A 26,681-nucleotide genomic window follows, 5' to 3' on the forward strand; every position below is an offset into this window, starting at 1 on the left:
ATTGAAGAATTTATGTTAAAATGTGAACAGTTTATGTCCTTTAACTTACTTTTACTCTAATAAATTCTTGAAACTTGCAGTGCAGTATATAAACATATTTCAACTATCAGTACAGAGCCTTCAATTTTAACTCAACTAGTTACAGGCAACTGCTTCTATGATTCGGTGGCCCGCGTCCGCACACACATTCTACGTGACTTGAGGTAAAAGGAGGGCTTAGTACTCAGTAAGAAGTGAGAAAATATTTGTTACAACAGTAAGTTTTAGTATAAAAACATTGTCTTCTTTTATTGGTGGGCAAAGAAATGAGTTCATAAAACTCCGGTTTATCCGGCTTTTTTGTTATCCGGCCTGCCCTTCCGCCACATTAGACCGGATACTCGAAAGTGTAGTTTTGTGCAAAAATGAAGATTTAATTGCTTTGTCTTTTGATTTCATCAAAAATTTACTTGTCACAATATTTGTATCCCAGCCATAAAAAGAAAAAAAACTTAATGGGGTACTAAAAATAAGTTGTTTCCTAGTTGTCAATTTTTGATTAATCATTTAAAAAATAAAACAGAAATGTTTAGGAAATTTTGAATTTTAATTGTAACATTTCAGAAGGATTATACGATTATAATATAATTATATTTATCAGCTGTACAAAATACTGATCTCCAATTCAAAGAATCACATCTTCAAGCGATACGATGAAAAATGGCATAAGGCTTAAGCAAATGATAATTACTGTTTATAAATACTGGCTTAAGATAAAGTAAAAATACGATTAAAAGCATCAAAAAAAATAATAAAACAAAAGATGTTTCCTTGTTTTAAATTTACCAAGCATATATCATTAAAAATCGGTATTACACCAAAACATTAATTCGCACACATATAAATAATTAAGTGGTTTGATCTTGTGTTTTCTGATGTGAACCTTACTAAAAATAAATTTCAAAGATTCTAAACTCTCTATTGTATCACTGAAAACAAATAAGTTATCGTCACGCTTATTTAAATATGATATTCAAAAACATGCCCTTAATTTACCGTTTATCTTAATCTGCCACTCTATAATTTTTATGCAAATATATTCTAATAATGCAATGCTTCAGATGTGCTAATTTCAAAGCACGTACGTAAGAAATCTAATGAATATAGTTTCCCATCCGTTCATCTTATCCAGCATATCAAAATAAATTATTTATTCTAAATCGAATTTCTAATATATTATTAGATTAACCTGTCAATCAATAATTTCGATAAAGTATTAACATTGCGCATATATATCATAAATATGATTGATTTAGCTCAGGTGTATAAGTTTTATGATGTGAAAAATATTAACAAAAAAAATCCATTTTTTTTAAAGAACGGTTTTGCCTTTGAGTCCAAATCAGACTTTGGTTTAACATCTTTTGTTTTAACTAAATAAAGCAATACGATTAAGAGAAATAAACGGCAACTCCATTCATTTAAGAAACGAAGGGAAATTATATAAATTTATTACATTAAATTCGAAAATCTAAGAACTTTAATACAATGCACCGACAATTCTTAGTTAAAATGCGTAAAAAAGAATGTCATAATTGTGCAATAAATATAGTTAATAATTATTGATGTAAAATTAGCTTATAATGATTGCTGTATGCTAAATCAACCATTAGGGAGGAAAAACTAACCGTAATTAGTAAATTATTGCATTAAGCTTCAATTTAACATCATATAACATGAATTATTACTTTCCAGCAAAAGTTATATATGATAACATTACTTATTAAAAAGAAGCGTATACAAATTAATGTAATAACAAGAAAAGAATTAATTCAAGTTTTTTTTCTTAAAATAATTAGATGTTTATCGGAAAATTCTTTATTATAACATTTTTGCTACTTCAAATCAATAATGTACTAAATAATAATCAAATACGAATAAAAGCCCATTTCTGGGTTAAAATTCAAAACAGTAAAATGATTAATCTCTATTTTTAAAAACATGGCGATATAAAGTTCGTTGTGGCCTTTATATTTTAGACGACACGTTTAAAGTCAAGAAAATGTTCATTAATTGACTGCCAGCGTATTAATATGAGAAGATATAATTTTCTCATCTCACCCAAGTTATTTCTTTGTAATATTCCAAAAGTATTAAAAATTTAAAAATAAGGAAAAAAAACTCATTCGAAAATTTTAAGTATTGAAACATACGGAATACATACATTTCGAAAATGTGCACTTACCACAATAGAATAGGTTACATCAGAGTTAGGCGTGTTAGGCTTATCTTTATCTATTGCGTGAAGACCACGGAATACAGTAAGGCCCACAGGTGTAAGCTATAGTGGAAAATACAATGAGTTAATAGAACTGAAAAAATTATAAAGTAAAAGATTAACTTATTTCGCACATAAATAAATTGCAAAAACATGTTTAGATAACTCTAGCTGATAAATATGTTACTTTGTAAAAATGAAACTAAAGTATTGACCGTAGCAGAGTAGCAGTTTTTTGTATTTGCTCCAGAGGCACTCACCTCGTGCCTTTAGAAATTGGGGACAGCAAAATTAATTCGTCATACATCACGATGCTAAACTTAAAATTAGCCAATGAACATCATTCTAAAACCTACAATTATTGATGTTATTAATTATAATTTCGATTTTGGCTCAAGACAGACGATGCTGATTTCAGGGGATGTCACGAAGTGCTTGAACTCAGGGTTTTTAATCTCCAGACTTAACGGATGAATATGGTAATGGCATGCTAATAAGAGTAAGTGGTTTGGCAAGAAAAATTTGAGGATTTACTTAAATATGACAATTCATAATAACAATGGGGGAGGAATGGAAAAGCAAATTTTTCCTTAATGAATTTGACAAAATCGGTCCAGAATCGAGTCGATGGCAAAACTGAGGTGAAACCCCAGGCATGCAGACTGACGATGTATTAATTATGAGGGCACTACTACATTTTGCAATTTTCTGTTGTGGGTTCAATGAAATTCAAACAGGATAAGATTAATTTATTACAGGAACTCATTTTTTTTCATCATTTAAATACTAATCAGGAAAATTTTTGAAAGTTGAAGATTCCTGTATTTTAAAGCGAAGAAAAATACAAACCTCATCAACTTCCAAGTAATAAGGCGTGTTTTGGAATTCGGGTGCATGATCGTTGATATCTTGAATATACACTGTGACTGGCAGGAATGCCTCATCCTAAAGAAATAGAGAAAAGATTATATCAGAAATGCATAAACACATTAAACCATAAGAGTGATAAATATAAGCATATTGTGAGGAACATTAAAAACTATGTGAACAAAAATTATAAATTATGAAGACATTCGTTAAGAGTAATAAAATTGGAAATTGGTTATAATGCATCAACAACAAGCATTAAATGGATTATAGTTGCAGCTCAAAAAGTTCGGAATAAGTTTCTTGTCATGCATCAGTTGATCCCAATTTCTGCAGCGAACTCAAAATATTTCCAAATGTCAAGGGTTTTGCATAACTTATTGAGAAATAAAAAAATATATCTACATAATTAAAGTCAGTTTGATATGTTAAAATCAACAAAAATCTATATATTACTTCACTTTTTATACACATTTAATTATTTTGTTTGGAAGATAGATTACCAGATAAAATGTGACAGTTTCGAGTTTTAGAATTAAGTGTTTCGTTGAAAAGAAATATCGCATATATTCTGATATCGCATGAGAATTTCAGATTTGCATTTATAAGTAAGTGCTAATCTGGAATGGGTGGAATAAGTGGCTCATAAAGAATAATTTTTCAACGATCAACTACTTTAAATGATTCTACGAATTAGCTTCTAAAGAATTCATCGTCAAAATTTTCTTCAAAAATAGAATATGGTAACTCAATATTGGTCAATAACATCATTGCCTTTTCCTTGTTCCGTTCAATGTTATTGAATTCCGTAATACAGGATGATTCATAAAGAAGTACACAGTTTCAATTCACTATAAATCAAGAACAATGTAAAATATTATAAGTCACCTGGATTATTTTAAATTTTGTTAGAGATAGTCGAAGATGTTCTATGTGTGACCCCTTAGAAGGGACGGTACACTTTCTTTCTGGACACTGCACAGAAAAATTTACTTTAGAGGAATCTCGCATGTCCTACACCAGGAATTTGTGATTCTCTCTTCCCCATAAGGTAACATTGTACTTGCGCATCTTCCCACTGATATTAAAGTTGCTTTATCAATGAAAACTAAGTGATCGGCAAAACCATCATTTTCAAAACAAAGCTGCATATTGGCACAAAATTCAAAGCGCTTTTGTTTGTCAAAGTCATTCAGATTTTGCAACACCTGCACTTTGAATGGAATAAATTCCAGCTTTTTTTCTCAAAATTCTCCAGACGTGGGCTGAGAAATCTACACTTCACGATTCACCCTCAGCATTGATTTTTCCGGGCTTCATTAAATGACGACTTTTGGCGATACAGTTAGTCCGCCCAGAACTTATAACTTTGCGCAAGCAGCCCGTAGTTTTAAATTTTTCATGTCATTGATAGATAGATTTTCTAGCTGGTACATCTTTTCCGAATTGTGATCGAAAATGCCATTGCACAACAGTTGCAGATTCCGTTTTGCTAAATTAAAGAACACAAAAAGCCTTTTAAACTGCAGACGCCGCCATTTCCGCTGATAAGTCACATGACACACATGCTACGGCCTATGTGACTTCTGTTAAGAGACAGACACAAATTTTAAGAGTACATCTACCTTAAGATCCACTAAGTTGGTTCGTGTCATCATTCACTAATACTGTTTTATAGTACCTGGAAAGTGTATACTTCTTTATGAATCACTCTGTAAATATTTTTCCATTATGTTTGTGTTGGTAAAGATATGAAGCGATCCAATTTTTAAATCTTATCTTAGTTTCACGCCCAACATACACCCAACAGTTTGAACGACCTTATTTGAATCGTAAATAATCTGTTCACTGTAATAAATCGAGAAGATTAGTGAAAAATTAACGACATATCTGTTCGTTTCAGCACCCTGAGACGACCATTTTTCGACGATTCTATCTCACTAAGGGATGAGACGCGGAAGGATGAGCGCATTTCCGGTATTCTTGGTCATTCTTTGACCTTGATTTTTCGCCCTATCAGATACTGCTTTTGTTCAATTCTTTTTTTCTTTTTTTTTTTTTTTTTGACGTGTATTTGAGTATCTTGTCGTTTCTGACAGTATTATTTTATTTCAGTTGAGTTTACGAGTAATCCGAGTTTACTTTATTGTTAAATGTAAACATCGCCTCCTTTCATCTATCTTCTCACCCCTATTTTGACGAATTAAATTAATGAAGCGTTTTAGAATCCGTTAGAAAATAATACCAGTGACAGAGTTTCTAAAACCCAAATTATATTCTTTCAAAATAAAGAAATAAAACACTAACAAAAAACTTAAAACAATATTTTTTTCTTATATTTGGAATCAAATTTCTGAAAACATCTTCATTATTTAAACATCCTGATCACTGTTTTCAGTTTTTATTGAATAAGGACATATTAGTCCAGAAAGGCAGTCATTTGAAAAGTTGCTTCGAAAACCTACTAGCCCGTTTTGTTTTTATGGGAATTCTACGAGATTTTTTTATAAGAAAACGATTTATTGGCTCGAGTAAGTAATAAGAACGTTGAGTACATTTCCATGAATCTATAAACCTGTCATCAGTAGAAAAAAAAACATTCTATATATTACAGTTTGATCACTGATCCAGACAAAGCAATCATTAAAAACTCTTTTTTTTTTCGTAGCTTCCAAAGTATAAAAAATCTGAAGGCAAGTTTTCACCTGAGTCTTTATTTTTAATTTCTATAAAATGAGTTTCTTATCATAAATAAGAGAAGAGAAATTCTATGTATCATTTATTCGCCGAGTTTTTTTCATATTATTTTCCTAATGAAGATGAAGAAAGAAAATCATAACAAGAAAATGATCCTCTGCTTATAATCTAAGAAGGTAGGGTTAAAAAAAATTAGAAAGAATATTAGCATTTTAATTGAATTACTGAATATTCATAAGTAAAATGATTTTTTATTTATCAGGTTTATGATATTTTTTTTTATTTTTACTTTTTTCCTAAATCGAACACAATAATTAAAAGAATACTAAAAAAACTATTTGTTTTTGAAATTTAATTATATCTTTAACTTTGATAAAAACTGGTTTGAATGTTGAAATAAAAATTACCAGCTTAATCTGATTGTGATCAATAGATAAAACAAACTAGATATTAAAACTGGTTATTTTACTCTCGGAACTGCTTATGGAAATAAAAAAAAATCTTTAAATTAAAAACGCAATAGTTGAATCAGAATATACAGTTTTTCTTTTTTTAAATCAAGTTTATTTCTTTTCATTTTGCTTTAAATAAAGCAGCATCAAGGTAATAATAAATTATTGAGCCTATTTGATAAAGATTTTATCCTTTTAAAAATCAAATTATTGCATAAGAGTAGGATATTTTGACGTGGAAATTGTTTAGCTATCGTTTTCCATTTATAAATATCATAAATTTACGAAAGTGAAATTAAAATGAGGTCGATTGAAAAAGGAATCTACAAATATTAAATCAGTTTGAGAAGAATTCATATTGTTTCAGTAAGCAAAGAATTTTAAATTTTAAGTCGTTTAACTTCACTTTTGCACTCCCTTCCAGAGCCAGATTTAAATGTGAACTATACAAGCTATAATTTAGGCCGTCAATTTTTTGGGGTCCTGAAAATTGCCCGGGTGAGCAAGTGTCAAGTATTCTAAATGCATTACTTAAACGAGCTTGTGAAGGGTTTCATATTTCAAATAATATAGGGCCATAACGTATCTAAATATAGCATTATCACTCCCTAAAAATAACCATTTGATAAATTTTGGACCTGACAATACATAAATTAAATTGGTGGGGAAAAGAATAGAATAAGTACGAAACTCAAAATATGAAATAAAGTTTATGTTGAGACAGGTGCTGCTCTTTTATACTTATTCGAATTTAAAACATATCAATGCAGAAAGACTCTTGACTCAATATATTGACTCTTATACTTAATTGTAATCCCAAGATATACAGCAGAATCGATCAAACAGTTATCCAAAACAATTATAAAAATATACAGAGTACAAAATCGTTTGTTATTGGCGACATATTAAATTTAATTAAAACAGAAATAATAATAAGTTGAGATATTACTTTATAATATCGTCTGCGATTGAAGTTATATTTACTTAAATTAAAACAAAAATAATATGTTGAGATACTAATACTTTACAAAATCGTCTGCGACTGATGATATATTTAATTTAAATAAAACGAAAATAATAATATACTGAAATGCTACTTCTTTACAAAATCGTCTACGTTTGATGTTGTATTTAAATCTAGTTTCAACAAAAATAATAATATGATGAGAAATACAATGTAATAAAAACTTCACTGCATTAAAACGTACATTTTTTTATCAGCACGAAACTATTTTAATACATATTTTAGTGCCAGTCATACTAAGGCTCAGTTCTATAAAAAATAAAGATGGATGATTATGATGAGTCTGGGTGTGTTAAAACCCAACCCCTGTTTTCCAAAAAAGAATGTTCTTTAGCTCGAGAATAAAAATAAATTGTTGGGGGAGTACGATACAGCGCCTGCTACTGTCAGTCACATGAAAAGTGATAGGTTCTGTAAGAGTTTCCGTCGACGAGTGATTTTTTAAAGAAAGGATGTTTTATTTTTTTCTACGCCTTTTTCAGACAAGGGGAAAAAGCAGTATTTTATGAAGAAAAAGGAATTTTTCCCTCAAAAAGGGTTCAGTAATATTAGGGATATTTCACAACTAAATATAATTTATGATTTCCTGTGGAGACAGTTATTAAGTAAGAAGTCTATAAAAAATTAACTGTTTGCGACATGTGAGTTTTTTGTTCCCTGTGTAAGCTGTTTTTTGTTGTTGTTGTTTTTTAAGTTTTCATAGTATAGTGTATAACAGATTTCACATATTTTTAATATAACAATATTTTTTGGATTCTGTTTAAAATTTAAGAAATAAAAATGACATTTTTCTGCTCAATGAAATATTGCAGCGTTTAATTATTAATTTTCCTTGACCGCACTGAATTGAAAAATTGATGGAAAGATTATTGAAAGTCTTTTTCATAATGATAACAAAGGTTAGAAAAATGGCTTTTCAGTTGTTATTGTTGTTCTTGTTGTTTATTTGGGGGGGGGAGTAAATATTTTTGACCACTTATTTGAATTTAAATTACTTAATAGTTTGAATTCAAATTTTATTTCATCACATGCTATAAATAATATTTATTATAATTTAAAATTTTATTTATCTATTTATTTATTTATTCTTTGCAAAAGATTATTGTTTTTGTTCAATGTTTGTTTTGAAGTTATTTGAATAATATGAGCTGTTTAAAAATAAGAAAGTGAAAAAAAAAACAGTCTAAATCAATATTTCTTTTTATAACATAGATAAACAACTTTTATTTATTTGTAAACTAGAACACTGTTACAACTTTTACTATTTGTAAACTAGAATTTATACTATTTGTATACATGTAAAAATAACCTTCCATTTGTAAACTTGAATTTATACTATTTGTAAATTGTATATTACTTGTAAACTAGAATTTGTAAAATTAAATAGAGCATTAAATAATTTAACCTCAAAGCCAAGCATTATTAGTTGAATAATTTTCGATTCTAAATAAATGTACTCCAGGCGAATCTATTTATTTCTAATAAATAATAAAAATAAATTTTAAAAAATTTAAAATATTAATTCCATTTTTAAAACTTTTGAAAATACAGTTAAAGAGTAAAAAAATTACAAATATTTATTGAAACTCCTTTGACATTTCTGCTATGAAAAATTATGAACTTACAAGATTTGTTTCCAATTCTTTTTCTCTCTCTCATAATCTAATCAGAAGATTCAAAATGCGCAAATTTTAAGTTCATTAAAGAATTAGAACTACCAAACAGATAGGTAATTCATCAAAAGATTAAATTATTTAGTTAAGAAAATACATTATTCATATTTCCGGAAAATATCTAGAATTTATTAGCTGCTTAACAAATAACTGTGGCTATTATTTTAATCCTAAAGCCTGCTTCCTTTAAGGAATTCATTTAACTGATAAAATTACCATATTGCACATTGTTTAAACGAATAAATAAATGAAGATATGGATAATCTGAATTCTCTTCTGAAGATAAACCGAAATATCTTAGCATATAAATAGCTTCTGAATTTATCGTTTGTGGTCCAAAATCAATGAATATTTTAATAAAAGGTTTGAGTATGTGCGATATTAAAATAGTTTTCGAATTATTGAAAGTAATTAAATATTACGCTAGAGATAGCAGTAGGCGGAAAATATTCACTTATGAATTCGAAAGCAAGTATTAGCAACTTAGAGAGGTCTAAAACATGTGGATTCTCAAAATCTCAAGTTCGATTTTTTTTTTTTTTTTTTTTTTTTGATTACAATATTTTCTGTATATTTTATATATAAGAAAGTAAAAATAAATAAATATCGGGAAATTTTTGAAGAAAAGAAAAGTTTAAGATTAAAATTTTTAATATAAAGACTGTAAAGTACACTCAAATAATTAAAATATCAAATTTCGCTCTGAAATAATGCCGCAAATATTAAACAGGCACCTGCCAAAATTGATAAAAAGAATTCTTGGAAAGTATTGACATTTTGAAACTACTTTGGAACTTTGATAGTTCTAAATATTGCTAATTCCAAACGAATGATTCTAACAACAAAACTAAACACCGCAACATTGTTCTCCAGTTACATCTTGGTCGACCATTTTCTCTTGTTAGAAACACCTAAACGTAAACTTTTCTTTGCCATCGTTCTTACTTTTCTTATTTAGTTAGTATCGATCCTCGCCAAAGCAAGTCTGAAGCACCCAATATCCTCTTTTCTTATCATTTAATTGGGTTTTACCGGACTTTGTAATGTTCTTTTCTAGGTTAGCCAGAAATAAGCTCTAATAAAAGCCAGACACACAACTGTCATTCGTTATATTTCAATGGCTTCGAACTCTGCTATTCGAAAATCCTGCCTAAAATCAAGATTATTTTCGCAGCGATGGAGACACGTAATTTGCTCTTAAGAAATGAAAAGTTTATCCAAAACGGAACTGGACGAAATTTTATGGACAATCGCGCAAAGAAAACTTTAATGGCTCAGGTTTGTTTAATTCGACCTAAAAAGATAAGCTTAAAACAGGAAAGTTCTGACAGCTGAACCATAAAAATGTCTTTTATAATCTATAAGCCAAGATTTATCTGTAATTAGTCAACCGTTAACATTATGGCTCAATATTAAACATGTGTTTTGTATTGCTCGGATACGTGACCAAATAAGATGCTGACGGACTTAAATTTTTCTTATTTGTCGTCAGCTAATGTTATCCCTTTTTTCCCATGTTACTAAGAATTTTTGCGAGTCTTAAAAATATTTTGTAAAGCAAATTATTTATAAAATAGACATACATCCCCATTATTGTGAATAGAATAAGTATACAGACTCATTTGGGGAAAAAAGTTATTCTTATTTGTTATCAGTCAATGTTATTCCTTTTTTCCCATGTTCTTAAGAATTTTTAGGAGTCTTAAAAATATTTTGCAATGAAAATCATTTATTAAATAGACATACATCCCTATTATTGTGAAATGAACAAATATAATGTACTAATTTTACAATAAGCATTTCGGCAAAATAATTATGAAAACTAATACTTCTCATGTTTTTATTTGTTTTTCCAAATACAAAGATATAAATAATAAAAATTGCAGTAAATAGGTTAAAAATAAAAACTTTCAGTTACTGATCAATATGGCAAATTTAATTAAAATAAAAAATAATTAGATAAGTTTTATAAATTTTATTGAATTAAAAGTAAAAAATCAAATCATCATTTTAATCCTCAAATTAACTAGAATTAAATTATTAATTAATTAATAATTTCTAATTACTAATTTTACAATAAGCATTTCAGCAAAATAATTATGAAAACTTATAATAATGCGAATAATGTTTTTGCTTGTTTCTTTAAATATTTTGAATATATATATAGTCCGAATTTTTATGGCGTCAATAAAAAATAATTAGCTGTAAGTAATAAAATTTTCATGTAAATACATTATTAATAAAAAAATTCAGTTACTGCTTATTGCAAAATTAATTTGAAATAAAAAATAATTAGATGAGTTTTATAAACCTTGTAAAATTAGTAAATCTTCATTTTAATCCTTAAAATAATAAAAATGGAATTAAAATTCCAAAACTAACATATTCGTTACCAAACTAACAAACTCGTTTATTTTCTTAAGTATGACAAAATAAATTAATATGTGAGTAAAAAAATTGAATAAATTGTAAGTGAAACAACATAACCAAAAAATTTTCTTAATGCTCAAAATAATTTAGAAAAAAAATGCTAAATTAACATTATTGATAACAAATTGACAAACTTATTTAATATTTCAATATACGAAATTAATATTTAATAATAAAGGATATTATCCATTATTCTATAAAACTGACAACACCTTTTAAAGTATTTTTGACTCTAATATCTTTTTCAGTCTAATTAGTTTTAAAAATCTTTTAAAGTAGTTCAGCTTTTAATAAAAACGTGATATATACAAAATTCCTAAACATAAAACAAATAATATTTTTATGGCGAAATATAAATATGACTTTTATTAATAAAAACTTTATAAGAATATATATAGGAGAGACAATAATACGGTAAAAAGCAATGAAAAATTTGAACTGAAACAAAAACTCCCTCAGCTGTTCATTTAACCCAAATAAAATTAGAATTACAGTTTTAAATTTTGAAATACTGAATTTCATAAAACACACACAGACACAAAGCAATTTAAATAAATAAAGATCTAAATGTATTTATTTATTCAATCAATTAAATAAACAACTGACAGAATAATTTAGAAAGAAAAATAGAAATTCATTAAATTTTTAATCTTTTCACAATTTACCAATTTTTTGATAGCAATCATTACCCATATTTCCAGCCATTTTAAATTTCAATTAAATGGCAAAACTCCGTGCGTGCACTGAAGCCTAAATAATATCACTTTCACAATTTCATTAATCCTATGCTCTCAAATCTTGATGAATACATAAATTTTTCGTTGCGACAGTAAAAGTTGCATTCCAAATTATTTCCTAGTTGTCTCATAGTTTAATGAGATTCGCGTTGTTGGTTTAATGTCGATTTGTTGGCATGCTTTTCTTTTATTAATATTTTATAATGTCTTTTAAGAGAAGTTTTTCTGAGATTACTTCTCATATTATTTGTTAATGGCCGAATTTTCATATAAGCTTTAATTAAACTATCTCTGAGTTAATTAATTTTTAATGGGTTTAGATGCTTGAAAAGTTTACTAGTGCGAAGTCATTAGATAAAAATGATATTGCGCAAATTTGCTTATTAATGCGATTTTTGATAAAATTTACAAGAAAGCTGCCTATTAGTTAAATTAATTGAATTTTATATGCACATTCATGTTACAATGGATTACAATACGCAATTTTTACTGAAATTTATAACAAAGCTGTGTATTATTTAAATTAACTGAATGGATTACAATAATCCAGTTCATTTGCTTCAGCTATTTTCATAAAAGCATCTAGTTTTCACTTTTTAGAAACTGCCGAAAAATATCAATAAATATAATTTTAATTATAAAAGTTTTTAATAACAAAATTTGTAGATTTTCTTTTTAAAAATGTGTAAATTTATTTTATAATTTTGTATGATTTACATATTTGGATTTCTTTTTCAGCATAGATTACAGATAGATATTAAGTAAATATCTATCTGTAAATATCTATCTATCTGTAAATATGTAAGTAAATATCTATCTGTAAACATATATTTGAAAATGCGTCTGTCTGTCTCTGAACATGGTAATAAAAAAACGTTTGACCAAATTGTGTGTATTTCTGTCAAATTTAAAACGAACTCTACTTATTTTTGTTTTGATGAATCTTTCTTAATTTTATAAAATAAAAAATTTTCATAAAAACTTATACCATAGAACTACTCAAATATTTACAAGAAATATAAAACGATAGTAAAATGCATAACAGAAAAATTTTAAAAATAATTTTACAACTTACCGTTCCAATTCCTCCTTTACATGTGAGTTTAAACTTGAGCACAGTTTGTGGATCTCGCTGTGGTAAGAAAAAGAAAAATCAATAATGCTTTTATATTTTTTATATAAAATACAATTCATTAAAAAGCAGAATAAATATAATTATTCAACTTTAAATTTTAGAGAAGCATTTTGAGTTTAGTTTAGTTATATTGTCTCATTAACACAAGAGCTATTTTGAAACGGACCTCGTAATTTTGAACCGCAGCCAGATGACAAGGACAACAACTGAGCTGGCACCCTTTCTAGAAACTTGCGCACCCAACCAGCGGGGAACATTTAGCCCCAACGGATTTAACGTGCATCAGACCGTTTACACGATGGCTCTTCAGTCTTCTGGTAATCAAGTCTCGAATCTAAAGCCCTCCAGGTCTGAAGCCGAGGCCTTACCACCCATCACCCACCCCCACCGCAGCCCACAGAAGTTTTGGAGAAGAAAGATGAACTGCAATGTACATCAATCAAAGCAAGCATATTTCAGTTTCTTTTCAGATTTTCAATTTTTCTATTCTTTTCTATTCTATATTCTTTCTATTTCTATTTTCTTTTGACATATTTCTATTCAGATTTTCAATAAAATGATTTAGTAATTCATCATTTTAATTTTCTGCTTAGAATATTCTAAATATCCTATTTAACATAACAAAAGAATAAATATTTTAATTCCCCTTCTGACCTTCAAAAAAATGTTTGTTTTTTTATATATCCAAACATTTTTGTGTATCTTACTAAACGAATATTCAAATGTTTCATCCTTTCAAAAAACATTAGAAAAAATGATCCTTGAAAATTTAATTTACCATGACCGAAACTTTCGCACCATTTGATTTTCTAATACATGAAGACGATATATCACCTTGAAGGAGGATCATTTTTCAAACCAAATGGTATGCACTCCTCGAACACGAACAGAACCAGGGGTATCCCTACCATATATCATTTTACGTCAACAGGAAATTAAAATCTAAAATAATAAGCTGCATAGGAAATATCCGAGTGCTGTAATAATGTTCATACTCAATTTTTATTTTCTTTGTGTATGCGCCCATGCTTGAGACAATTTCATATATCAAAACCTTTCAATACGTGCCACAATCACAGTTGCAGAACTTTTATAAAAATTTTATTAAAAATGTTTTTGAAACAATGTGTGGTCTTTTGAAATGCCCATTCATGTGTAATTTCTGTTTTTAGATGATGTTGCTTAGCTCTGTTTAATGTTAGGAACATATATGCATCATTTACATTTTTTTTAAGTTCGAAGAATTTAATAATTAATTAATTAAGTAATTTGGTTGTACTTTTTATTTGAATTGATATATATTTGGGATTGATACTGAAATGATATAATTTACAATATCAGTTTAATCACTTTCAATTTAAAACTAGCAACTTTTGGCGGCCATTTTAATTTTTGTTAGCGAAATTCGAACAAATGGCAACAAAAAAGTACTTTTTTATATTTGGTAACGGTTGGCATATTGGGGGATTCATATTTCTTATTTTTATATTATATTTAGGGATCATAAACTTTCATATAAAATAGAAATTGGGGAAATCGATAGAATGATTGTAATTTAAGGGATTATATCAAGGTTTTTCCATACAAAGAATATATTAATAGTTAATATACATATCTATATATACATAGTATTTTAGGGATTTCTCGCAAAACTGGTGAATGATGGAAGCTTTGATGACATATCTATGAGTCAGGAACTTTCATTTAAAAAAGAAATCGGAAAAATCGGACGAGTGATTTGATTTGGAGAAACTTGTTCTTTGACTCTAACAAATTTATTAAGTACAATAATTTTTAAATTCTGATTATTATTTAATTCTTTGATTTCAAATATATCTCTTTACAAATTTTACTTTATTGAAAAATAATAAAATGAGCAAATATTTTTATTAAATTTGTCTGTTAAAATTTTTTTATTATTAAAATCTCAAAAAGAAAATGCTTTGTCACAGTTGCAATAAAGAAAAATGTTTCTTATTTTTAGAAAGGGAACTAAAATTTTATGCTTCACTGAATTCCATTTTAAAACAATTCACTCTTTTTCTATTAAATTTACGGCAATTTTTCAAAAATCCATAACGGAAACAGACGATTTTATATGATTACATTTTATTTGTTTTTCTGAACAATTGAAAGTGAGCAACTTAATTCACAAATTTGTTCCTACTCGAGTAAATCTCTTGCTTGAAAAGATTGAAAAGGGAAAAAGTTTGAAACATCTTGCAAACTTTTAAAATATTTTATCAAATTATCAGCTGAAAGTTTTCGAAGCGTTGAAACAAGTGACGATTTTTAGAAAAACAAAAGTATAGAAAAAATTTTGACGTTACATTTCACTTCAATTCCCAAGTGAATATTTTGTTTTCAATTCAACGCCTTTATTTTATTTTCTTTCATTTTTTCTTTTTTAAAAAACAACTGGTGATGTTTTGTCATTTCGGAAATCGTTAGCTAATAAAGAAGTAATCATATTCTACAAATTGTTTATTTTAAAACTTTTTAATTTTTTTTTACTTCAATGATTATTCTGATATTATGTGAATATTAATTATGAAGATTTCTCAATATTTCCTAAAAAATATTTAATAATCTATAGAAATAATAGTTGTTAGAAATTTAAAAGTATCATGCAGAAAATATTAAATAGAATAGTATAAATAGATAATATAATAAAAAAATTAATTTCGGAAAAAGAAACGCAAATTCAAATCGGTAAATGAATGTTCTAAATCGGAGAACTTTTAATTTATAATTCGGAATGAAAATGTAGTTATTTCAAAATAGTACAATAAATTAAAAGTGGCAGAAATAAAAATAGAATTACAATTATATAATTTTATTTTAAATATTTTTTTTAATTTGATACAATCATATTTGTATCGTTTGCATGAAATATTACATTATATTAAATTATCATTAAATTGAGTTCAATAATGTATTTTTATATGCGTTTTTCTCAAATTTTTACAAACAAAATATCAAATTTTAGAACATTTTTCAAATGCAAAATATTTTTTCTCCTTTAATTTCTTCAAAAATAAATTTATTTTCAAAATTAATTCAAAAGTTTAACTAACCACAATAAGAAAATATGTAAAAACCTTAAATGCATTCTACATTCTCACTAAACGTAATATATTTCAGTACTGAATAGAAAGACTACCGATTTAATATAGACACATATAAAGAATAAAAATTATCTTCTTGTCTCAACCGCATTTTTGTTGAAATATTACAAAATGAATTCTGTTTTTATATATCCCACATACAAACTGAAATAAATATTCTAAACATTTTAAAAGCTCACGATAAGGGAAAATAACTATTCTCTTTGTATGTGTATTTAACTGAATAAATGATGGGAACAAAAAATGCCAAGGAATACATTTGCAGAATAACAGAATGTAATTTTGGTGTTTCGTATAAATAAGGCAAGGAATTGAATTTATTACCATAAATTCATCCATAAGTAAACCAAAAAAAAATGGAATCATAAGGTCTAGTGGATTCAAGAAATCGATTCAACACGCAGTATGAAAGCAAAAAAATGGGATCCAATCATCTTCCTTTTATACTCCTTTAGCAGAATCATAATTTTTAAAGAAGCTTTTAGTCGCTTGTTTTATTATATAATTATAGGAATGAAATTACTTCCATAAATTATAATTTAATATCTCATAGTCTTCATATTTTTGGAATATTTTTTTTTAATTATGAAGGGGATTTTAAGACAATCATTAACTTTCTTCGATTCATATGTTGGGCAAATTTTGCACACAAATTTATATAATAATTACATATGTAAGTAGATAAATAATTCAGCATTTTAATATTATCGTACTAATAAATATATAATTTCAATTATCAAGTAATTCAAGTAAAAATTGTTAACTCGTTTGGATTTTTCTCACGAAATGAAAAACAAATTGAATAAATCGTCTGATAAATTATTTATATTAAAAAGTAATAATCGTCTGATAAATTATTTATATTAAAAAGTAATAATCGTCTGATAAATTATTTATATTAAAAATCTCTTTCTGAAAAAAAATATTCAAATTGTTCACTTTTTAATAAATTGATTGAGAAATCAAATCAAATAATATTTATTTATTTGTTAATTTATAGGCAGTAATTTTTTTATAATTTAGTAAAGGAAAAAATTCTATCATCAAAAATATGGATAAAATTTAATCCAAAATTAAAGTAAATAATTTGAGCTTAATAGATTATTTTGTATTGAATTATTTAAATTTCCTAATTATTTATTATTTTACAATTTTCACGATTTGCTAACGATACTGAGCCTCAATTTACGTTGTATATTACTAAAATTTTCTGAATAATTTACAGACTTTTAGGCAATAATTTTTTTTATATATATAACGGAAAAAAATCAAATTAGTTATATTAACAAAATGTACTTTGGTATAATAAAAAAACCCTGTTAGAACTAAAAAATTTCATATCGATTGAATTATTTCTAAATAAATATAAGAAAAACACGCCACTGCATCAGAGAAATATTAAATTCAAATCAATATCATTATGACGGTATGTTACTTAAATTATTTGATTAAAATTAAAATAAACACTGATTTAAAATGCTCTGCTTTCCTTTTAGTTATCAATCATATCATGCTATCTAGCTAAAAAATAAATAAATAAATCCTCTTTAGATATTATTATTATTACAGAAATTTAATGACTCATGTTCCTACCAGATGGCCATCAGAGCGTAAAATAAATATTTATCCAGATTAAGCACAATCCGAAAGTAGATTTAAAACAGAAACAGGACGTATAATTTTAAAATTTTCATTCATTCCTGTGTGATATTTGTTTTGCCAGTTATGGTTAAAAATAAAAAGTAAAATTTTGTCGTTTACTAATCGTCTTATGTTTTTCCGGTTTTAAAATAAATAAAATTAACATACTTAATTTAATAAAGGATTAATTCTTAAGCAAATGGAAAAAGAAAAGCACCTACTGTTATAAAAATTTGAAATTAAATTTTTCCACTTTTGTATGATAATTTTTATGCATTTAAAAATACAGTTTTGCTTTAACAAAAAATTAATTTTTTTTCAAATGTATTTATATTTTCAATTTTATAAATTAGAAATGATATAAACAATCTCTAATTGCCGATTTAAATAATAAAATGGTGAATTTTCAAATAAAAAAAATAGGAATATTTGAATATTACAACCATGTTAAATTCTTTTTAAAAACTTAGAATCGACCATCAGAATGAATTATTTTGTATTATAAACAAATATTTGCAATATTCATCCATTATCACAATTGGATAGATCCTAGTCTTTGTTATATAAATTTTGAAAAGAGAATGTCTCACGAAAGTCTATTTTGGAAATATTTTTGTCCATATTAGACCTAAATCTAAAGATGTATTGTATATAAATGCAATCTCCTGTTAAGGACGCAACAACAAGTGTAAATGTATAAGAAGTTGACGCATATGTAAGAAGACACTTGCTTTTCTGATTGGTATCGCAATGTTGTGTGGTCAAGTTACCTCTAGTCTAAAAACAGGATATACCATTTTCAGGAGAAGATATATCTTGATATATAGACTGGTGAAGTTAACGCACTCTTAGGTCCTGGCCCTATTATTTTACAGGGAGTGGGAAGAAATCACAAGCAACTGGATGAGAAGTTATCAGATAAGTAAAAAGTTTTTTACTTCTCTTATGGTTATACTAATGCTGTGATACTGAGTTACCTACACTCCAATGACAATATGAAGGGTGACAGTTTGAGGGGTTGGCTGGTAATGGTTTTTAGAACACTTTCAATTTCCAAATGATATCGTGTCGAAGAACATTTGTAGTGGTTCTAGAACAGGTAATTCGAACTTGAATGTCACCAGCCATTCTACCGTTCTAACTTGGAGAGTTTTGTTGGAATTCCATCAGGCTTCAATTATGGATATTTTACGATAAAAACTGAAGAGGAGACTCTCTGTCTCTTTTTTCCGCTAGCAACTGCCGCTCATTCCGCACTTTGATCCTGTTTCAAGTTGCCTTATCCTGATAATAATGGTTGCGGTATTTACCGTTTACCGTAATCTGTTTGATATTGAGAAGTTAAAATATATTAGGCTTTATAATATTTTAAGGTAAATTAATTATTTCTATTTGTAAATAATTATTTTAATCATTATCTCGGATTTAACTTCTGATAATACGACAGTCAGATAACACCACACATTCAATTTCCCTAAATATCTAGGCAGGGCACGAGTAACTTTTTTATAATTACATAAACTTTTTCACTATGACAACAAAAGAGAATATTTTATATTGAACGTGTGTTTGATATATTAAATTTTATAATAATAAACTATATACAATAAAAATAAATAAAAATGCGAGAAGCATAAAGAATTTTGAAACAAAAGGAAGAGTTTGACGACATCTGACTTCTTAACAATAAGAAACATTGTGCGACATATGTATGCCAATTTGAGAATCATTCGTCTAGACGTCTACTTACTCTGTCAACAAGATCTTCCAGGGATTTGGCGACTTTAATAGAAACGGTTGTGTTGTCGATTCCTTCCACCCTGAAGAAATTGATGTCGCTCAGACTGTTGTCGACTGGCTCAAGTTTGAACTCATGCCTAGGATAGACTTGAACCCTGAAGACTTCACTGCCTGTTGAATGAAAGGAAATTTGTAAAAACGGCATATAGACAGAAAAAACTTTAATGAAACATTCTATGAATGTGTATAGAAATAAATAAAAAAATGGAATATGACTGAGAATTTTAAATATTCTTTTCCTTTAAAGCTAGTATTTTCTTTCTTATGAGTAATGCAGTCAATTTACATGATAAAGCTATAACGTGATAAACTATATGCGCATGTCTTGTATCGCCCAATAACTTCTGTTATTCAGAGAGACAACATCATTAGTAGAATCCAAAATTAAGATAGATGACTATGTTGAAAAGTTGATTTTTTTTTTTTTTTCTTTTTTGCGAAATTATATTATTATGTATTCTTAATATTTGAACAGGTTTCTTTATAAAACCGTTAAAACTTCTCATCTAAGTCTATTTCTTTAGGAAGTTACATTAATTTTTTATATTTATATGATTTAATGATGTAATCAATTAAATCAAATGATGTAATTGAATGCCATTTTACATCTTTAAATGCTACTTTCTTAAATTCTAATCTCTATGAAAAATCTCATAAATTAAAATCTAATTCATATTTTCGTTCAAATTTGTAATAATAATTTCTTCTTCTGAAGTTCCTGAAGTGGAGAATATGTAATCTACTCATTTAGAAATATTTTGTTGATGTTTTAGTGCGTCAAAATGTGAAAAAAATTGAAAATTTCGTGTTATTTAACAGTCGAATCCCAATATTTAAAGAATGTATAGAAAAACAGCTTATTTTTTATAATATTTTATCTATATAATATATTTCGTGTGCTATTTGTAAAATGTTAAGTAAATCATTTGATAAATCTCTAAATTAGAAGATTTTTGCTTTTGATGGTCAAAAACACAACTATCTTTTGTTCAATTTTCAAATATTTTTTTGCTATTTTACTGGTATATTTTGGCTTCAAAGGCGTTTTTTTTTTTTTTTCATATTTTCCATGCAAATATTAAAAAATATAACTATTTTCGAACCATTTTTTAAGAAATTTATCCCGAACGTAGTCACATTAATTCGGTGTGAAACTTTTACGTGTATCACGTGAGATAGAGTTGATTTCATTTAAGAACCGAATTAAATGAATTTATCAATTTACAATCATCTCTTTTAATTCTATAAATGAATTTTTTTCAGCCATTTAACTGCAAGAACATTAGAAATATTTCTTAAAATTATGTAAAAATGACAATAATTTTTCAAAAAATATACGAAGAATAATTTTTAATCACATTTCTTTTAATTATTTTCAGTTTTAGACTGAAAACTTTAATAAGTAAATAACTGTTATCATTATGAATGTTATTTTAAAAAATTAAAAACAGAAACTTAGCCAGTTATAGGTACGCAACATCATAAAATTAAATCTTAAAATAAGAAATTATTTCTTACATTTAAAACCACATATGCTCCAAAAAAATGTCATTCAAATTTGCATATATTTCATTTCAAAAATTTGTATTTATTTAAAATTCAAAACAGTTTTTTAGAACTGTTCTTTAATAAATTATTTCATTCCATTTATTACATAATATAGAGCCTTAAAATAGACTATAAAGCTTATTAAATGCTCTTTTTTATTTATTTCAAGCAGCCATTCACTAAACAAACTTTTAAGAAAAGCAAAAATTTAAACAAAATAGCTCTAAATTAAGGTTTTGTAGTTTTAGAAAATAATTAAATAGACAAAACTAGTGTTGATACAGAAATCCCATTCATCATTTCTGTTCCTCTGATTAAACTAGGATTCGGACATCCATTCACCATTAATGATGACATCCGACACCATAATTAGTGATAACATGACAACCGTTCAGATCTGCCGTAATCTTAATTAGACAGCATCACGTGACGAACCAAGACAACTGTGAACGGTATTTATGAGTGCGTTGTTTGTCACGCAATACTTCAGAAATAATTACTATTATTAGATTAGTCTCAGCAATTAGACGGTTGTTGTGAGTGTAATATTTACAACAATTAAGTGTCAGTTCCTAAAACTAATATTCCAATTTAGAGGAATTATATGGGTAAATTACTGATTGTACTGTTTATTTAGGTTTATTTATTTATTCCTCAAAGGAGGGAATAAAATTTAAGAAAAAAAGGGGGAAAGAAAAAAACTGACAAAAAATCAGTGTATATAAAATATAAAATGGTATCTTAAAAGAAAACGATTCCAATTTTTAAAAAGTGGATAAAATTTAACAAAAAGTGTAACAGTGTAAATTTCTAGGAAAACATACAGTCCGTTAAGTTCTAAAGCTAGCAGCTGTTATAATAGCTGTCATAATTAACATGAAACAAGTGTCTAAAAATTCTGACTACATAACACTGTTATCTGTTTAGAATTGCATAGTTATGAGTGGTTGTACGACAATTTTGTTTACATTAATTTATGTATTTCCTTCCTTTGTTATAAAATAAATCATGTAAATCTCAAAAGAATTTTATAATAATTTATCTCATTTTTATTACTGAATGCTAAAGCATTTTTTGGCTTCAGTATAAACAGATCACATATATTTTGCATATATCGTCGAATATACGTTGTATATTCCGTAGTTTTTAATCCATTAAGAATAGACACAGTATGCGTAAATGTCAATGACTTTTTCTGTAAAAATTACAAACTGAAGTTTATCAAACTTTTTCTATAATATTATTTTATAAAAATAAACTCACATAATGAAATCACCATTGAAACTCGTAAATTGTGCAACGCTTTTTTCGCTCGTTTTTCGTTTCAGAAACATTTTACGATTCATTAATTATCTATGCGATAAAAGCTGAAATTGAGGTAAGAAAGAAAAAAGAAAAAAAAGAAAGCCATCAATTCACCAGTGATGATGGGCTACAATTCCCTGATGAGTCTTTCAGTTTAATAGATATCCTATGTGAGTTTCCTAAATGGGGAAAAAGCGTGTTTAAAAGATTGAACACATCACGCGAAGAGGCTTGTGGGAAATTTCTTTGTTTGACAGAATGATCTAGTTTTAGCAAATAGTTAAGAAAAACAGTAGCAAAAAAACCTCCAATATTTACTTCATAAAATAAGAAAAATTGGGTATTTTAAATATGTTTTCATTTCAATGCCGTTTGCTTCAATTCTTTTTTAAGTAATAAAAAAATTAAGTTCTTTAACTTTAAATTTTGGCCAATTTGTATTACAAAATGCATATACTTTAAAATAATATAATAAGAATGTTAGAAAGAAATCAAAAATGAAAATGTACTATATTTTAGAACTTATTGTGAAATACATTATTGATGATAATATATTTAATATGATATTCTCTCAATAGATGTTGAACATATATAAGACAATGGAATGAACTTTTCGAATATACAATTAATAAGCAAGTGTAAAAATTTGAAAAGAGATTCTGTAACACTCTCAAATAATGCCAACGCACTATCCAGACGCCAACCTCCTCGAACTGTAACACTCTCTAATAAAGACTGTGCGCCAACCATCCTCGCCAATCAAAAGTACAGCAGTACGCTGCATGTACGCTACAATAAAAAGTACAGCTGCATGTAAAACTTACCGACCTCGAGAATTTCTTATGTTAAGCTTGTAAATTTAAATATTGACAAAATGTGTGTAATTATAAGTTTAATGTTTTGTATAATTGGTTGTTCATTAAATTCTTTTAAATTATTAAAGCCCGTTTCCATTGCATTGTTCTTACAGTACAAAATAAATTGGAAATTATTTTTCTGGAGATGTTTTCATCTAATGTTAATACATATTACATTCATTATATTTTATGGAATAACTTCTTTTAGACAAATAAATTACTTGATTTGACAGTTTTGTTTGACAGATATTGTATATAAAAAACAGTGTATTGTCTACTGTTTTTTAAGTACATAGATTGTAGGTTTAATTAGTGAACTAATTTATATATCATACACAAAGTTACCATAAAGAGTTTTAAAATATTTCTTATTTTCTAAAGTTTGTTTTAATAGAAGATCATGGCTCACGTGTGCAAATATCTTGCTTTTAGTGTTATTATTTATATTAATTAAACATGTCCTGTTTTTAGAAAGTATGCACGTAAGTTTAAAATTTATGTTAATTATTTATCCAGCTTTTTTGTTCCCATTACGCAGAATTAAAAGTAAAAATAAAAATGTGTGCTGTTAAAAGTTAATTAAGGTTTTTTTTTAATGAAATCCTATCCAACATTTAAAAAAATATTATTGTACACATTACACATGACATCAGGAAAATCAACGAATTTCCGCTAGCATGTTAAATATCTATTAAAAGCGAGAGATGCCATTCAAAATGTGGAAACACAATGAACATTAGACAATTAGTCCAATTACAGGCACAATAGCAGGGATAATTATTTCTTTCTAAATATAGAAAATCATTATTATTTCGGAATCTTTATATTCGCAGATAGATGTATTATTTTTTTAGAATTGTAATAATACAATTTTAGTCATTAGTAGCCTTCAGCATTCATAACCTTCTAGAAGAAAGCCATTTCTACATGTAAAACTTTCTTTTATTAACATTTCTTATATTTGATTATTAAGTCATGAAGACAATAGTTTCTTTCAAGCGTAAAATTAACCTATATTTGACTTTTCATTATGTTCCAATGTTTGCTAAAGGCGGTTGCAATAATATGCACTTCGTAACTACTTTAAAGGTCATACAAAAAGCTTTTTATGTATTCTTCTGTTTGCACATAGTTTCTAGAAGGTAAGCTTTTACAAAATTTGCAAAAGTCAAAGAAATTAAATGATAATAGTTCTTAGATTGAAATAATAATGGAAACTTTATTAAATTAATTCAATATTATTCAATAAAATAAACAAGAATAAAAAGCTCGTTTATTATCTTGAAAACACTTTTAACATGTTTGTTGTATGATTTGTTTGTTTAATGTTAAATATTAGGACGTTTGTTTAGAAGTATGAAAAAAGATTTTCTTGCCAAAATTCAGTAATATCTTTAGGGGACAAAAATAATCCATCAAGTAATATTAAAGCGTATGATTTTTTTTTTTTGTTTAATATATAATGTAAAATGTAATGGGGGGTTTTTTTGAATTTTATTTTTTTTCTGTACTAATATGCATTTTCTCTAGAGAGTTATTTATTGTTTACATGGGTCAAGTGTCATCAAGTATAGTTTGTTCCTTCGTGCTAGGTGGGGTTGCTCCTCGGGGGCCCCCATCAAATTTCCTGCATGGCCTTTGCCTAGGTCGTGGTATCACACATTATATTTATATAGAATTGCATCATATCAATTGCTTAAGGTTTGCTATTTTTAGGCCAGAAAACTTCAGTCTCATTTAAACATTATATAGTCTATACACTATTTCTCAAAATTATTATTTATATCGATGAATTATTTATCTATATTTATGAAGTACATATTAAGACTTATACAATCTAAAAGTATACTTTTTAAAAATAAAAATAACCCTTTCTAAATTTCTTTATTTATATTTGCTTGTTAAAAAGAAGAATAAAGAACATAAAATACATTCATATCGAAAATTTTTGGAATGTTAATCCAAATGAATGTTAGTCAGTGCCGGATTTCCGACTAGGTACATAGGGTCACTGAGCTGAAAAATGGCAGCTGGCATGTTGATTAAAAAGATTCTATTAGCTTATTTGCCAAATTAATCAATTTACAAAGCAATGAAATTTTTATAAATTGTGAATTATTAGGATGATATTAATAGTTTGCCAAGTATAATAGTTCAAACTTTGCTATACTTTATATACTTTGTCAAGTACAATAGTTTCTATTTGTTTCATTAATTATTATGGTATTTATAAACATCAAGCGTCTGTTTAACTAATATTGCGTACAAATATGAATGTCACTTAATGGACCCTACTAAATAAATAAATATGCAGTATTTCAAAGTTATTAAAATTCAAAATAAATCTTAATTAAATCATTAATATGTTGTTAAGATAAAAATGTGTTGAAACGAAATTAACTATTACCTTTGACCAAAATTATTGAAAGAAGGGGGCTTATAATGTTTATAGTCTAGGGCGCAAATTGCCTAAATTTGCCATTGATGTCAGCTATACTGTATTATGGGTTATATTTATTAAGATTTAAAAAAACTTCAGCAAAAGAAAACTATTTTTAATTTAACAAGAAAGTATTTTCAGAATTTCTTAAAATATCAATTTGGTAATGACGTTTCTAAATCATCATTTTGTGTGTACATCTTTAAACTTTTTTATTTTAAAGACTGTTTACATAAAAATAAAAATTACATCATCTAACACCTATCATTAGCAGGAAGACAGCGATGAAAGAGCACAAATATATTTCCTTCTTCTTTTTCTAATTGTCCATCTGTTAAGTGAAGGCAATGTACTTTAAAGCCTGGAAGCTGTTTGTGTTTCGTTCAGCTCTGTCGGTATATTTTTCTTGGAATAGCTAATTTAAACCGATTCTCAGAACGGAAACGGGGCCATATGTTTATGAATATGATACTAACCTTAACTGCTAAACATGTTTTTAACTTAATTATACTGATGTGGACTTCATTCTACTGAGACCTTTTATACGCTTGATACTAGTTTACAAAAAAGAAATATTTTTATAGTTTTTTTTTAAAACAATTATTGATAAGTGGTAATATTTTCATATTTTTAATAATTAAGTTGTAAGAAAACATTTATTGTTTATATTAATTTAAAGTTTTTCAAGGA

General features: G+C 26.8%; 1 protein-coding gene across 2 annotated transcripts in view; it reads right to left on the reverse strand.

The window, feature by feature from the left end:
* The window catches only part of LOC129971459 (protocadherin Fat 4-like), a 246,097-nt gene that overhangs the window by 126,700 nt on the left and 92,716 nt on the right, over positions 1-26,681 (reverse strand). For both annotated transcript variants that reach the window (XM_056085239.1, XM_056085240.1), the window contains exons 4-7: positions 19,792-19,952; positions 13,213-13,269; positions 3,107-3,202; positions 2,225-2,320 (exon numbers count right to left, since the gene is read on the reverse strand). In XM_056085239.1, the coding sequence (XP_055941214.1) occupies positions 2,225-2,320; positions 3,107-3,202; positions 13,213-13,269; positions 19,792-19,952 (410 nt within the window). The remainder of the gene's footprint in view (positions 1-2,224; positions 2,321-3,106; positions 3,203-13,212; positions 13,270-19,791; positions 19,953-26,681) is intronic.

The sequence above is a fragment of the Argiope bruennichi genome, chromosome 6, assembly GCF_947563725.1.
Source record: "Argiope bruennichi chromosome 6, qqArgBrue1.1, whole genome shotgun sequence".
NCBI classification, from domain to species: domain Eukaryota; kingdom Metazoa; phylum Arthropoda; class Arachnida; order Araneae; family Araneidae; genus Argiope; species Argiope bruennichi.